This window comes from Biomphalaria glabrata, chromosome 13 (genome assembly GCF_947242115.1).
Source record: "Biomphalaria glabrata chromosome 13, xgBioGlab47.1, whole genome shotgun sequence".
Lineage (NCBI taxonomy): Eukaryota > Metazoa > Mollusca > Gastropoda > Planorbidae > Biomphalaria > Biomphalaria glabrata.
Window position 1 is genome coordinate 18,274,528 of NC_074723.1, and position 12,230 is coordinate 18,286,757.

General features: G+C 35.7%; 1 protein-coding gene across 2 annotated transcripts in view; it reads left to right on the plus strand.

Moving 5' to 3' along the window:
- LOC106057406 (neprilysin-1-like) overlaps positions 1–12,230 on the plus strand; it is an 85,532-nt gene that overhangs the window by 68,314 nt on the left and 4,988 nt on the right. For both annotated transcript variants that reach the window (XM_056008560.1, XM_056008559.1), the window contains 6 exons: positions 1,586–1,644; positions 3,529–3,580; positions 5,177–5,244; positions 6,735–6,865; positions 10,553–10,618; positions 10,793–10,888. In XM_056008560.1, coding sequence (XP_055864535.1) covers positions 1,586–1,644; positions 3,529–3,580; positions 5,177–5,244; positions 6,735–6,865; positions 10,553–10,618; positions 10,793–10,888 — 472 coding nt within the window. The remainder of the gene's footprint in view (positions 1–1,585; positions 1,645–3,528; positions 3,581–5,176; positions 5,245–6,734; positions 6,866–10,552; positions 10,619–10,792; positions 10,889–12,230) is intronic.

Below are 12,230 nucleotides of genomic sequence, written 5' to 3' on the forward strand. Positions count from 1 at the left end.
CAGTCAAGCTGTATTACGTAAAGCAAATGAATTGGGCATGAAAAGTGACTATGACGGTTGTAATGAGTTACATGGCATGGTAAGAGGTCTTTCGGCTTTGTCCTGTGTACGTGAAGAACACATTAGTGTTTCCTTTGAATTACTCGCCGAATCCATGCCACAACACGATCGGATGCCGGAACTTCGAGCATACCGATGTACGTGGTCGCAGACAGCGTGGCAGAGGAGATAACTATGTTTCATCTTTATTCCCTCCAAGTACATGGAACAAATACATGGCATTTCTAGATGGTCTACGAAAGGATAGTCAGTTGCACAAGGCATCAGTTTTACAGGCTAGCGCCGGCACTGTAGAACGCCCAAGGAAGAAATATGCAACACTGGCTAAGAGAATAACAAACATTGTTCAGCAATATGAATCGATGGATCGTCTTCTGTACTTACAATCGATAGCTTATCTATCTTACTGAAACAAAAACACTTTTTTTACATTACCTCTTTATTTTTACATGCTAAGTTTTTATAGTTTTTAATGGCATTTAATTTTAATTTTATTCTAATCTAAAGTGTTACAATTTTGTCATTTAAATAAAAAAGGAATACATTAAATATTGCTCATTTAATGCTTTTTAAAATTACAATTTGTTAGATAAAATGATTAGATGATGAAAATATCAGGGGATGAAATGACTGGGCGATGAACTGACCAGGGGATGAAATGACCGGGGGATGAAGTGACCAGATGATGAAATGACCAGGGGATGAAATGACCGGGGATGAAGTGACCGGGGATGAAGTGACCGGGGATGAACGGATCGGTCACCGTGTAGGTCACACTTTTACTGCGACTTTTTAAAATAGCCTTCAGTTGTGTAGGTCACGGCTTGCTCTATGACTTGGTTTAAAAGCTACGTCGTCTACGAGTTTCACCTTTTCGTGCTAAAATGTGACTTGAATCTTTCTCGGGAGGTTTTCCTCGCGAGACGGCTGGAACTGTGACAAGATGCAGTGCATGATTAGAGCTGTGACAAGATGCAGTGCATGATTAGAGCTGTGACAAGATGCAGTGTATGATTAGAGCTGTGACAAGATGCAGTGCATGATTAGAACTGTGACAAGATGCAGTGCATGATTAGAGCTGTGACAAGATGCAGTGCATGATTAGAGCTGTGACAAGATGCAGTTTAAAGGCTAGAGTTGTGACAGATGCAGTTTAAAGGCTAGAGCTGTGATGCAGTGCTCTGCTAACAGTCTTTTATTTCTAACGTGCACCATAGGAGTTCTACAATGTATTGATGCGCACACCTTGAAAATGAGCTTAATATTATTTATTATATATTAATATTATATTTTAAGTTATTTCCAGTTATAATATGATTATCAAATGAAAACATCGACAAAGAAGGAGAGTGTCCTAACTTAGCTTTGAAAACGTCAAATAATTTTAAAAGTATGGTAATAATGTACAAATTCAGCGATTTTTAAAGTAAAAGATTTTAGAGAATTTAATTTATTTTTTTTATTTTCCATTCAGTTTTTTTTTGTTTTGCTGTTGTTGTTTAAATGCTACTTTGTTATTTCACAGCTGGGAACAAGAGCCTGTCATTGTCAATGCTTTTTACAATCCTAATGCTAACGACATAGGTAAGACTGAGGTGTACTTTTGATCTCAGTTTGTCATTTGTGATTAACAACAGTGGTCTCCAGTGGTGTACTTTTTGTGTACTTTGTTTCTGTTTGAGCAATTTATCGCCGTCTACAAAGTCCTTTTTTTTTAATCCTTATCTATTTATAGATCGTAAACGTGTCCTTGTTCTTAATCAATTGTCTGCGTTGATTAATTTTAGATACGGTTTGATCAACATGTGTACTTTTTTTTTCAGTTCTTGTAAGTCTTTTTCATCAATGTCTAACTTTTTTTTTTATTTGGGTTCTTGTTAAGTCTGTTTTCATCAATGTGTAACTGGATCTAAATGTCGAGCCTTGATGTCCAGACGTAATAATCCTAACCATAATCCTAATCCTAAGCCTAATCCTAAAAAACTAAAATAGCGACCCAAGGAAAAAAAAAACAAATTAAAATCTAAACTACGATGAAAATGTGAAATGTATCTAGATTTTTGGGTATTTTCCTACATTATATACACAATAGTTTTAATGGTTTGATTTTGTATATGCAACCTACCGTTATTAAAATACTTTATTCCTATTTTTTTTTTGTTTCTGTAATATCTTTATTTATTTATTTTTTTGAGATTATTCCACTGTAATAGCATTTTAAGCTTTTTTCTTTAAAAAAAAATGAATATCATTTTTTTTTTTTGGAGTAAACTGAATCTTTTAATTTCGATTTGAAAACATTTATTGGCCAGCAGAGTATGGCGTGGGGCACTCTGGGCGACAATGGAAAAGTATAATGTAAATCAAAACATAATAAAAGTTATCCAGAACCTCTATAAACAGGCCACCAGTGCAGTGTAAACTTCAGCAACAACATTGGTTTAAAATCACAGTTGGAGTAAGACAAGGCTACTTACTCTCACCAACTCTATTCCATATCTTCCTTCAAAGAATAATGGAAAATGATATCGAGGGTTACAATGTTCTGTAAGCCCTGGAGGAAGAAAAATTACTAATTTGCGTTTTGTGGACGATATAGATGGTCTGACAGAAGAAGAATTAGTTGACTTGGTGATGCGTATACACAAGAAATCCGCAGCATTTGGTATGCAAATCAAGGCAGAAAAAAAAATCAATAATTTAAAAGTAATATTAAAATTGGAGGCGAAAAGCTGACAAGTGTCAGTAGTTGTAAATACCTCAGAGATATCGTTTCAGATGAGGTCAACACATTTGAACCACTGCACAGAATTGCAAAGTCCACAGCACAATCGCAATACTAAAAACAATATGGAAAGACAAAGGCGTAGCCCTCGACACTAAAATCAGACTGATGTGCCCTCTGATTACAACACATTCTTAAAACTTGCGAATCTTGAAGGCTGACTGCAGATCTCCAGAGAAGTATCCTAGCCATGGAACTGAGATGCTACAAGAAGTTCCTAGCTAACTTTTACTAAGACCACATCACACATGAAGACACAGGGACGGACAGAGAAATCGATGGAAAGACAACTTAAATGAATGGCCTGTCAGTGAAAGAAATTCTGAGGCAAGACAGAGAGGAATGGAGAAAGACGATCAACAGATCTTTTGTGGTGCCCAAACGGTTCAACAGACTAAAGGAAAGGTAAAACTGGTGAAGGTGGGGATTAATGAATGGAATACTGCAGTTGCCATATGATGTTCTGGCTAAGACTTAAAAAAAACGGTAGACTTGGACTTGACATGTTGTACACCTCTAAATTTGATAGTAAGAAGTGTTAAGGCATGCTTGTTAGTTTTAGTTTTATTTTTTTTTTCTCATACAGTGCAGAATGTTATCTTTGAAAATAAAATCAATATTTACTAAATAAATTCTTTGCATTTTATAACAAAGCGATGTAAAAAATTGACTTTTTTTTTCAGTTTTCCCAGCCGGCATCTTGCAACCATCATTTTACAGCTCAACTTTTCCAAAGTGAGTACATGGTTTCTTTGTGAAAGTGAGTACATGGTTCTTTGTGGCCTATGTGGACATTTTAAAATAAATGGGCTAATCTAGTACAAATTAAACAAACAATAAAAACATAAAAAATCCTCGCTACGCCCATGGGCTCCATTATACATGTTAAAATAAAATAGAATATTCATTAAAATCTTTAAGCTCAAATTGGGTAACAAAATCGTGATGTTGAAACCGTCAGCTTTTTGATCGAATGATTCTACAATTTAGGCTAGCGGGCCTTGTATAAGATATCTATTATTTATTGGTACGTTTATTACACGTAGAACTTTTAACATCCAGTCTAGATATAGTTCTACATTTAAAGATCTAGAATGTAATGGGTTGACTGAATCAGCCAGGAAAACCAAAGACTTGGCAGAGCTTAAATCATTGATTAACACGTATGGCTAGATTGAGACATGAAATGCGTAGGACGTAATTATCTTTTATTTTGAAGTAACGTCTATAATATATAAGATAAGAAGATCTAGAATCGAGAAGTAATTTATATCAGATTTAGGCCTACGTAAAAAAATAATGAGAAACGCTAAGATGATCTATCAATAAACTTAATGCAGCTTTGAATTTAATAAACAACTGGGGGTTTTATTGAGTATTTCCAATGATATAGATCTAGGCCTTTTAATCTAGGACAAATTAGTACAAAAGCTCCTTCTTCCCTAGCGCTATTAGAGCATGCAATGGATTGCCAGAGCTGGCCAGGAAAACCAGTGACTTGACGGAGTTTAGGTCATTGGTTAATATGCATTACTAAATGCATAAAGGGTAGAACGTAATCATCTTTTTTTTTTTAAGTAACGTCTGTATTATTTAAGATAATACTTACAAGACGAAGCATACATATTTCTTGGAAATTAATTGAATTAAAAATCCCTAACATTCGGGTATTCCCGAACGCAATAGTCCTTTCAAAACCGATGTTGGATCTAGATTTAGTCTCTAGCCAAATTTACATTTATTTATTGTTTACTTTGAAAAATTATAACGGTCAAACTAGAGTTTTCCCTTTGAAGCCAACGAGCTAGTAATTCTTTTCTCAGCGAGTGTTAAATTTGTAGGATTATCGTTAGAACCATTTTTGAGATCATCCAGTTTCCATGCAGGAGTGATTTGAATAGGGGTATTCTAAAAATGTCTACTAATTGTTAGAATGCTATCAATATGGAAAAAAAGTCTGCACCTAATTTGATGGTCTTTTTTTCATCACCCTCATCCTCCCATACACTTTACACGTAATACTGCTAGTGCTAAAGTGGGTGATTAGTCATAAATTAGTCGAATACGAACAATAAGCTGGAGTAATTAAAATATTAAAATAAAACTATATCATTTCAGATATCAGGTACATACAATTTAAGCGTTTCTTTTTTGCTACCACATTAGCCCCATCTCATATTAGCTTTCAAATATTCTATGACCATTTATGACGGGCAAAATATACTTTTTGTGGGGAGAATTCTGGGAAGGAATAGTGGTTGGGGGCTTGAACAGTTCCAGGAAGAGTAATGATACTGTATCTTATTTGTGACTGATAATCCATGCCAACAGGTCTCTAAATTACGGAGGAATTGGTGTTGTCATTGGTCATGAGATTACACATGGATTCGATGATAAAGGTTAGTATCGATTCTTGTGACCATAAAAGTATACGAATAAGCCTTTATCACATTCAAAATAAGTAATGTATGTGATTATGTCCATATGATTGAGTAGGTCTAAATGAAAGTGAGTGACATATCTGACTCTTTTATTTTAACAAGATCTATTGGTACGTTTCCTGGATAGTTTGCTATGCCAAATTAGTACGCTTTATTTTTTATGGGCCTCATTATGTTGGGTGCCTGGTCGTGCGGTATGAGCGCTGGACTGTCGATCGGACTTCTCGATGGTCCTGGGTTCATACCCTGCCCTTTGTCAACTTCCGTCGTCCTGTTTTAGGTTTGGACTAGGAAGTAAGCTATCTCTAACTCTGAAGGAACATCCGAAACATATAAAAACATTTTACAAACTAGTCTGTTACAACTGCTAAAAAGAGAAAGTCTTCTCTAAATTTAATGTATTTGTTTCACTTAAGGATCATGTGACCTAGCGACATAATGCGTACTCCCTTTCTATTTTCCAATTACGCATTTACAGATTAAGTCTACTTAAGTCTGTTTTCACAATTATCTTTTCTGGTTGCCATCTAGGAAATCGTTAGATGGAAGATGAGAAATCATTTAACTGCCCTATAATTTAAACGCACACACTTTGCCCAATCGATTCTTGATTAAAATAATCGTAGAATTTGTTGATTGGGTCGGAAGAAAAATGTAAAATACATTTCATTGTTTGAAAAGGCTTAGTTCAGGAGCACTGCAACACTTAGCCAACATTTAAAAATATTTAGATGATGATACGAAACAATTAAGGGCCTTGCTCGTAAAAGCACGTTTAATTGTCCAAGCAGGCGTAGTTCATTAACATTGCAGTGCTAGCGAGAAGAAACAAAAAGTGTTGCTGCTTGTTGGTTCAATCAAGACCAATCGTTAGAGAAGGCCTGAACACTGACCAGCAACGTCACAACCTGTGGTCAGTTTATAGCAATAGCTCGTTGCCACGTCATACAGTCCTGAAAATCCACTACTTATTCTTTCACATATTCAGTCGTTATACTTTGATTTATATTCTGTTATTATATAATTTATTTATTATATTATTTCTTGTTACAAATCACGTGACATGTTAGATTATTCCTTAGATTTCAGTTTCCTCTGTTCTGTTGTCATCGTCCTAGAACTAAAACTACTAGATTATTTTAAGTTTTATACATTTTTTTTAAATTTGTGTGTGATTTGTATAAACATAAGTTTTTTGTAAGCTAGATTTCGATTAAGTTTACAGACAATAATAGAAAGTGAGTCTTCAAATAATTACTTTCTTTATTTCAAAGGTTTCTTGTCAGTTACATAATTTCGATAATTTTGGTTTCAATTGATAAATTAATCAGTAGTCAAATTTTTTCTGATGTATTAGTCTGTAATATTCTTCAACAACCAAACAAATTCTTCATGCCAATATCAAAGGTGTCCAAATAATTCTGTTTCTATTTCCTCTTTGTGAACAGGGCGGCAATATGACAAGGAAGGGAACATCAAACAATGGTGGGATGAGAAGACCATAGAGGCTTTTAGGCAGAGAGCCCAGTGTGTCATTGACCAGTACTCTAACTATAAGCTGGAGCAGGTCAATGAATATGTAAGTTCTTTAAGCGCTAGATATTTTCCACTAAATCTAGGTTTATATGTAAAATCCAAGCATTTTTTTCTTACAATTAAAATTTAGCCTTCTGAGATAATAATGCATGTAAAAGTAAAGTACCCCTAACAGACCTTGCAATCTATAGGGCAGATGTTGAAAAGGTAATATGTTTCTATGGCAGACGGTTAAAGAGGGTGTCATGTGGCCAGCACAACGACCAACCGACTTTACTCCCTCCCCCCCCCCCCCCTCCAGTGCTTCGGAAGCCAAGGTTTACTCTCGTTTCAACAAATATTTTTAATATTTTTAAGACAACAGCTAAAAATTGTAAATTTCTACTGTTAAATCATATAAATTAAACCATTTCCCGACAAAATATCAAGCATAAAATAGCGCGGACAAAAAAAAAGCACCGACAAAATAGCTTTAAATTTCCCCAAAAATAGCGCAAGACAAAATAGCGCGAAATAATCTATAAAAAAAAATGTATAATAAGTAATGGATTTTAGTAAGTGAAGTTCAAATTGAGGCCTCGACCTTTTTTATCCACACTGGTTCATTGACGGTACATTTAAGGTTGCGCTTGAGTTATTCATGCAGGTCTTCACAGTACATGCACTCATTGATCATTGTACAGTACCTCTATTATATGCACTACTGCCATCTAAGCAGGAAACTATGTTCGACTCTTCAAGAAACTGCTGGAGCTGAGACCAACTCTTGCTCCACAGAGTGTGATGTTACATTTTGAGAAGGCAAGTCAAAATGCATTTAGCACAGTATTTCCTGCGATCAGACGTGTTGGTTGTGTTATGTCATCTTGGACAAAGTCTCTGGCGTAAAGTACAAGATGAAATTCTTGCCGCTGATTATGTGCATAGCTTGACGATGATTATATGCATAGCTTGACGATGATTATGTGCATAGCTTGACGATGATTATGTACATAGCTTGACGATGATTATGTACATAACTTGACGATGATTATGTACATAGCTTGACAACGATTATGTACATGATTGTGTACAGATGTCTGTCAAGTTGTTGTTGGCGCTTACATGCTGTCCACCTGCAGATGTAAAAATTTGCCTTCAAAGAATTAAATTATCCAGACAACCCATTCCATGCTCTAATAGCACTAGAAAGAAAGTAGCACTTGTACAAGTTTGTTCTAACAGGTTCCCGGTCATTTCATCCCCGGTCACTTCATCCCCGGTCATTTCATCCCCTGTTCACTTCATCCCCTGGTCACTTCATCCCCCGTTCACTTCATCCCCGGTCATTTCATCCCCTGGTCACTTCATCCCCGGTCATTTCATCCCCGGTCACTTCATCCCCGGTCACTTCATCCCCTGGTCACTTCATCCCCCGGTCACTTCATCCCCGGTCATTTCATCCCCTGGTCACTTCATCCCCGGTCATTTCATCCCCTGATATTTTCATCATCTGATCATTTTTATCTAACAAATTGTAATTTTAAAAATCATGAAATGAGCAATATTTAATGTATTCATTTTTCTTTTTAAATGACAAAATTGTAACACGTTAATGTTTAAAAGGAATTAAAGCAAAACTTATACAGGCGACATGATATCCCGAGGATGGGTGAACCCCACCTTTATTAGAAAAAAATAAAACCTTATTTCAAGGCTAGAAAAGACGCGCCCATTTTCCAGAAAGAGCGATTGAAAAATAAAATAAAGTGAAACATGGTCGTACTTTCACCACAGCTTGGTATTTGATGATAAGTTATCAGCGGCACGGTCATAATTATTGTAATCGCACTTCTATCTCTCAAAAGATTTCCACTACTTCCACCACACCTTGGCCTCTGATGATAAGTTATCAGCGGCACGGTCATAATTATTGTAATCGCACTTCTATCTCTCAAAAGATTCCCACTACTTGCACCACACCTTGGCCTTTGATGATAAGTTATCAGCGGCACGGTCATAATTATTGTAATCGCACTTCTATCTCTCAAAAGATTCCCACTACTTGCACCACACCTTGGCCTTTGATGATAAGTTATCAGCGGAACGGTCATAATTATTGTAATCGCACTTCTATCTCTCAAAAGATTCCCACTACTTGCACCACACCTTGGCCTTTGATGATAAGTTATCAGCGGAACGGTCATAATTATTGTAATCGCACTTCTATCTCTCAAAAGATTCCCACTACTTGCACCACACCTTGGCCTTTGATGATAAGTTATCAGCGGCACGGTCATAATTATTGTAATCGCACTTCTATCTCTCAAAAGATTCCCACTACTTGCACCACACCTTGGCCTTTGATGATAAGTTATCAGCGGAACGGTCATAATTATTGTAATCGCACTTCTATCTCTCAAAAGATTCCCACTACTTGCACCACACCTTGGCCTTTGATGATAAGTTATCAGTGGCATGATCATTATTATTGTAATCGCACTTCTATCTCTCAAATGATTTTTTACTACTTCCACCAAACCTTGGCCTTCGATCCGGATAATATTATGATATTATAACCCCCACATCCAATAGAAGCGCTATAGCTAAGTACACACCCAGATTTACAATATATTATAAGATTTCTCATTAAGAAAACCAAATGGAAGAGGAAACACTATAAACGCATTAGTAACAAGTCATAAAATGTCAAAAAGCATTCTACATAATCATAGTTATATATAAAATATTTAATTTGGGATGAAATGACCGGGGATGAAGTGACCGGGGGATGAAGTGACCAGGGGATGAAGTGACCGGGGGATGAAGTGACCGGGGGATGAAATGACCGGGGATGAAGTGACTGGGGGATGAAATGACCGGGGATGAAGTGACCGGGGGATGAAGTGACCGGTCACCGTTCTAACATATTTATCTTTATAAGTATTTTATTAGGTTTTGCTTTTGTATTTATTGCCAGAAACAACAACAACTAAACAGAGTTTAAGTCACTGATTAGCTTTCATAGTTACATTGACAAATGAAATGCGTAAGACGTATTTCTTTTGAAGTAACGTCTGTAAATTTTAAGAAGAAGAATATAAAAAGCTGGAACGTCGTAAAATCATTTTTTGTTAACTATGGGGGAAGACGTCGGCAGCGTTCTGGAATCATTCGACAGATTTGCTCTGAGAAAGACAGGTAGAATCACTTTGGCGGAGAAGTATTCAAATGTTTTCTGTGAAAGTAATTTGAGAATATCATGTTGCTAAGTCCTATTGTAAAAGTTCAAAGAATTTTGTTAATTAATTTTTTTATAGCCTTCTGTTAAAGATGTACATTTGGCTAAGCCAATTCTAACAATGCTAATTCAATTCTTAAAGATCCTTAAAAAAAAAAAAAAAGACCACCGTGACACCTCCTTTTTTATTTTGACCTTATCACCACGTCGCGAACCACTTCGTGGAGAGGGAGGGTCAAACTTTATAACTTACGAATTGCTGCTGTGTATCTTCCCAACTGTTGAAGTGGTATCTTCCTGATACTCAATATTTTAGATCGGTATAAGAGGTCTTTGGAATTTTCAATGATACTAAATTGTAGTTCCGAAAATAACGAGAAAGATTTTATAATATTTCTTTATTTAGATATTTAAATAGTAATTTTGTTTTAATGTTTATATACATCTATGAATATCTTTTATTTTGAAAATAAATTTTTAATTTATATTTTTTTTTAAATTTTATTTCAGATGAATGGACGTATCACACAAGGGGAGAATATCGCTGATAATGGTGGTTTAAAACAGTCATACAGAGTTAGTTCCAATTCAATTTTTTTTTTATATGAGAAAATTGTTTGTTACCACTGTAAAAGTATTAGAGACAGACAGATATTGTGTGTGAGAACTCTGTATTAAGTATCATGTGCTATACAATATTCAATACAAAGATAGAATGACTGATAGTATTGATATTATTGTTTGTGCCAGGCCTACATGAAATGGATTGAGAAGAACGGCGAGGAGCCAGCATTACCTGGAATAGGTCTCAACCACCATCAGCTCTTCTTCTTGAACTACGCTCAGGTAAGACACAGACATTTTATGAACGGTGTTTTTTTTATTTTGTTTGAAGATAGCACATGACTAGTTAGTTGAATATAGAGATGAACATATGAAACAATGAAATAGTCCAGAGTTGAGTCCTGCTGTATGTTGTAAACGAGAAGATTTCTGTCGAGATCATTCATTATTGAAGGCCTGAACACTGAACTTCAACGTCACAACCTGTGGGCAGTCTAGACCAATAGCTCGTTTCCACGTCGTTCAGACCTGAGACTTGGAAACGAGCTATTGGTTTAAACTGCCCACAGGTTATGGCGTTGAAGTTCAGTGTTCAGGCCTCCTATAACGAATGGCATGATTTGTCTCGTTTCGGTACGGGGTCAGTTAGATTTCTTTTTGAACACCAATTCTCCTCCTCAATTTCTAATCTTCCACTGTCAATGTTAAAAGCAGGGTGCAAGAAATATTTGCTAATGAGCATATACTGCTTTAACATTTGACCTCTCCTTTCACTCCTTAGGGGAAAAAAAGAGGTTACCATATTTGTACTTCATGTCGCCACGGTATTTGTGAATCTCTTCTACTGTCTAGAAGAAGCGTCCAAACTGTCTTTGAGAAAAGCCAAAACTTTCGAAAGGAATAATTTTTTATAGCAAGATTCCGTTAAAGCTTGTGTTTTACTCTGTCGAAAGGAATATTTTTGTATCAAGATTTCTCTATAGCCTTTTTTTTTTCTTGGCAATTGTAGAAAAAAAACAACAACTTGTTTTTATCAAAGAGGATAGCTAACAGCTAAATAAAAAATGTCATTAGACGTAATTTGCTTTTCAAAGTCCATATTAACTCCACAGACATCTTTAAGTTCGTTATTTTAAAAAAAAATGTACACAGACAAACACAATTAAAAAGACTCAACTAACAAAACCATTGTATTTGAACTAAAATTGTACTGAATTTGGCATACTTTTAGATTAACTACCTTTTTTACAAAGCTTATTTCGACTTACTTTGTCTGTCTGTGTGTCTGTCTGTATGTCAGGTAAAATGTTTGTTCACGTTATTCCTCTGACATCCATCCTCAAATTAAGCTGAAATTTCGCACAATTATTTCTTTTACCTAAAAAGACAAGAATCAACAAAGAAAATATTAACAAATTTGTAAATAAATTGTTAAAAAAATTTTTGATGTCTCGAACAAGGGGAAGAAATCGTACTTGACTGGTGTGATGGTATAAGGTGAATTTGCCTCTAGAGGTCGACGCTAACAATAGATAACTGTAAAACCTTCCACTTCCATAAGCACTTCACTAGCACAGTGGTAGAGTGTCGGCTTGGGGAGATTTAAGCACTGAGCTCGAATTCA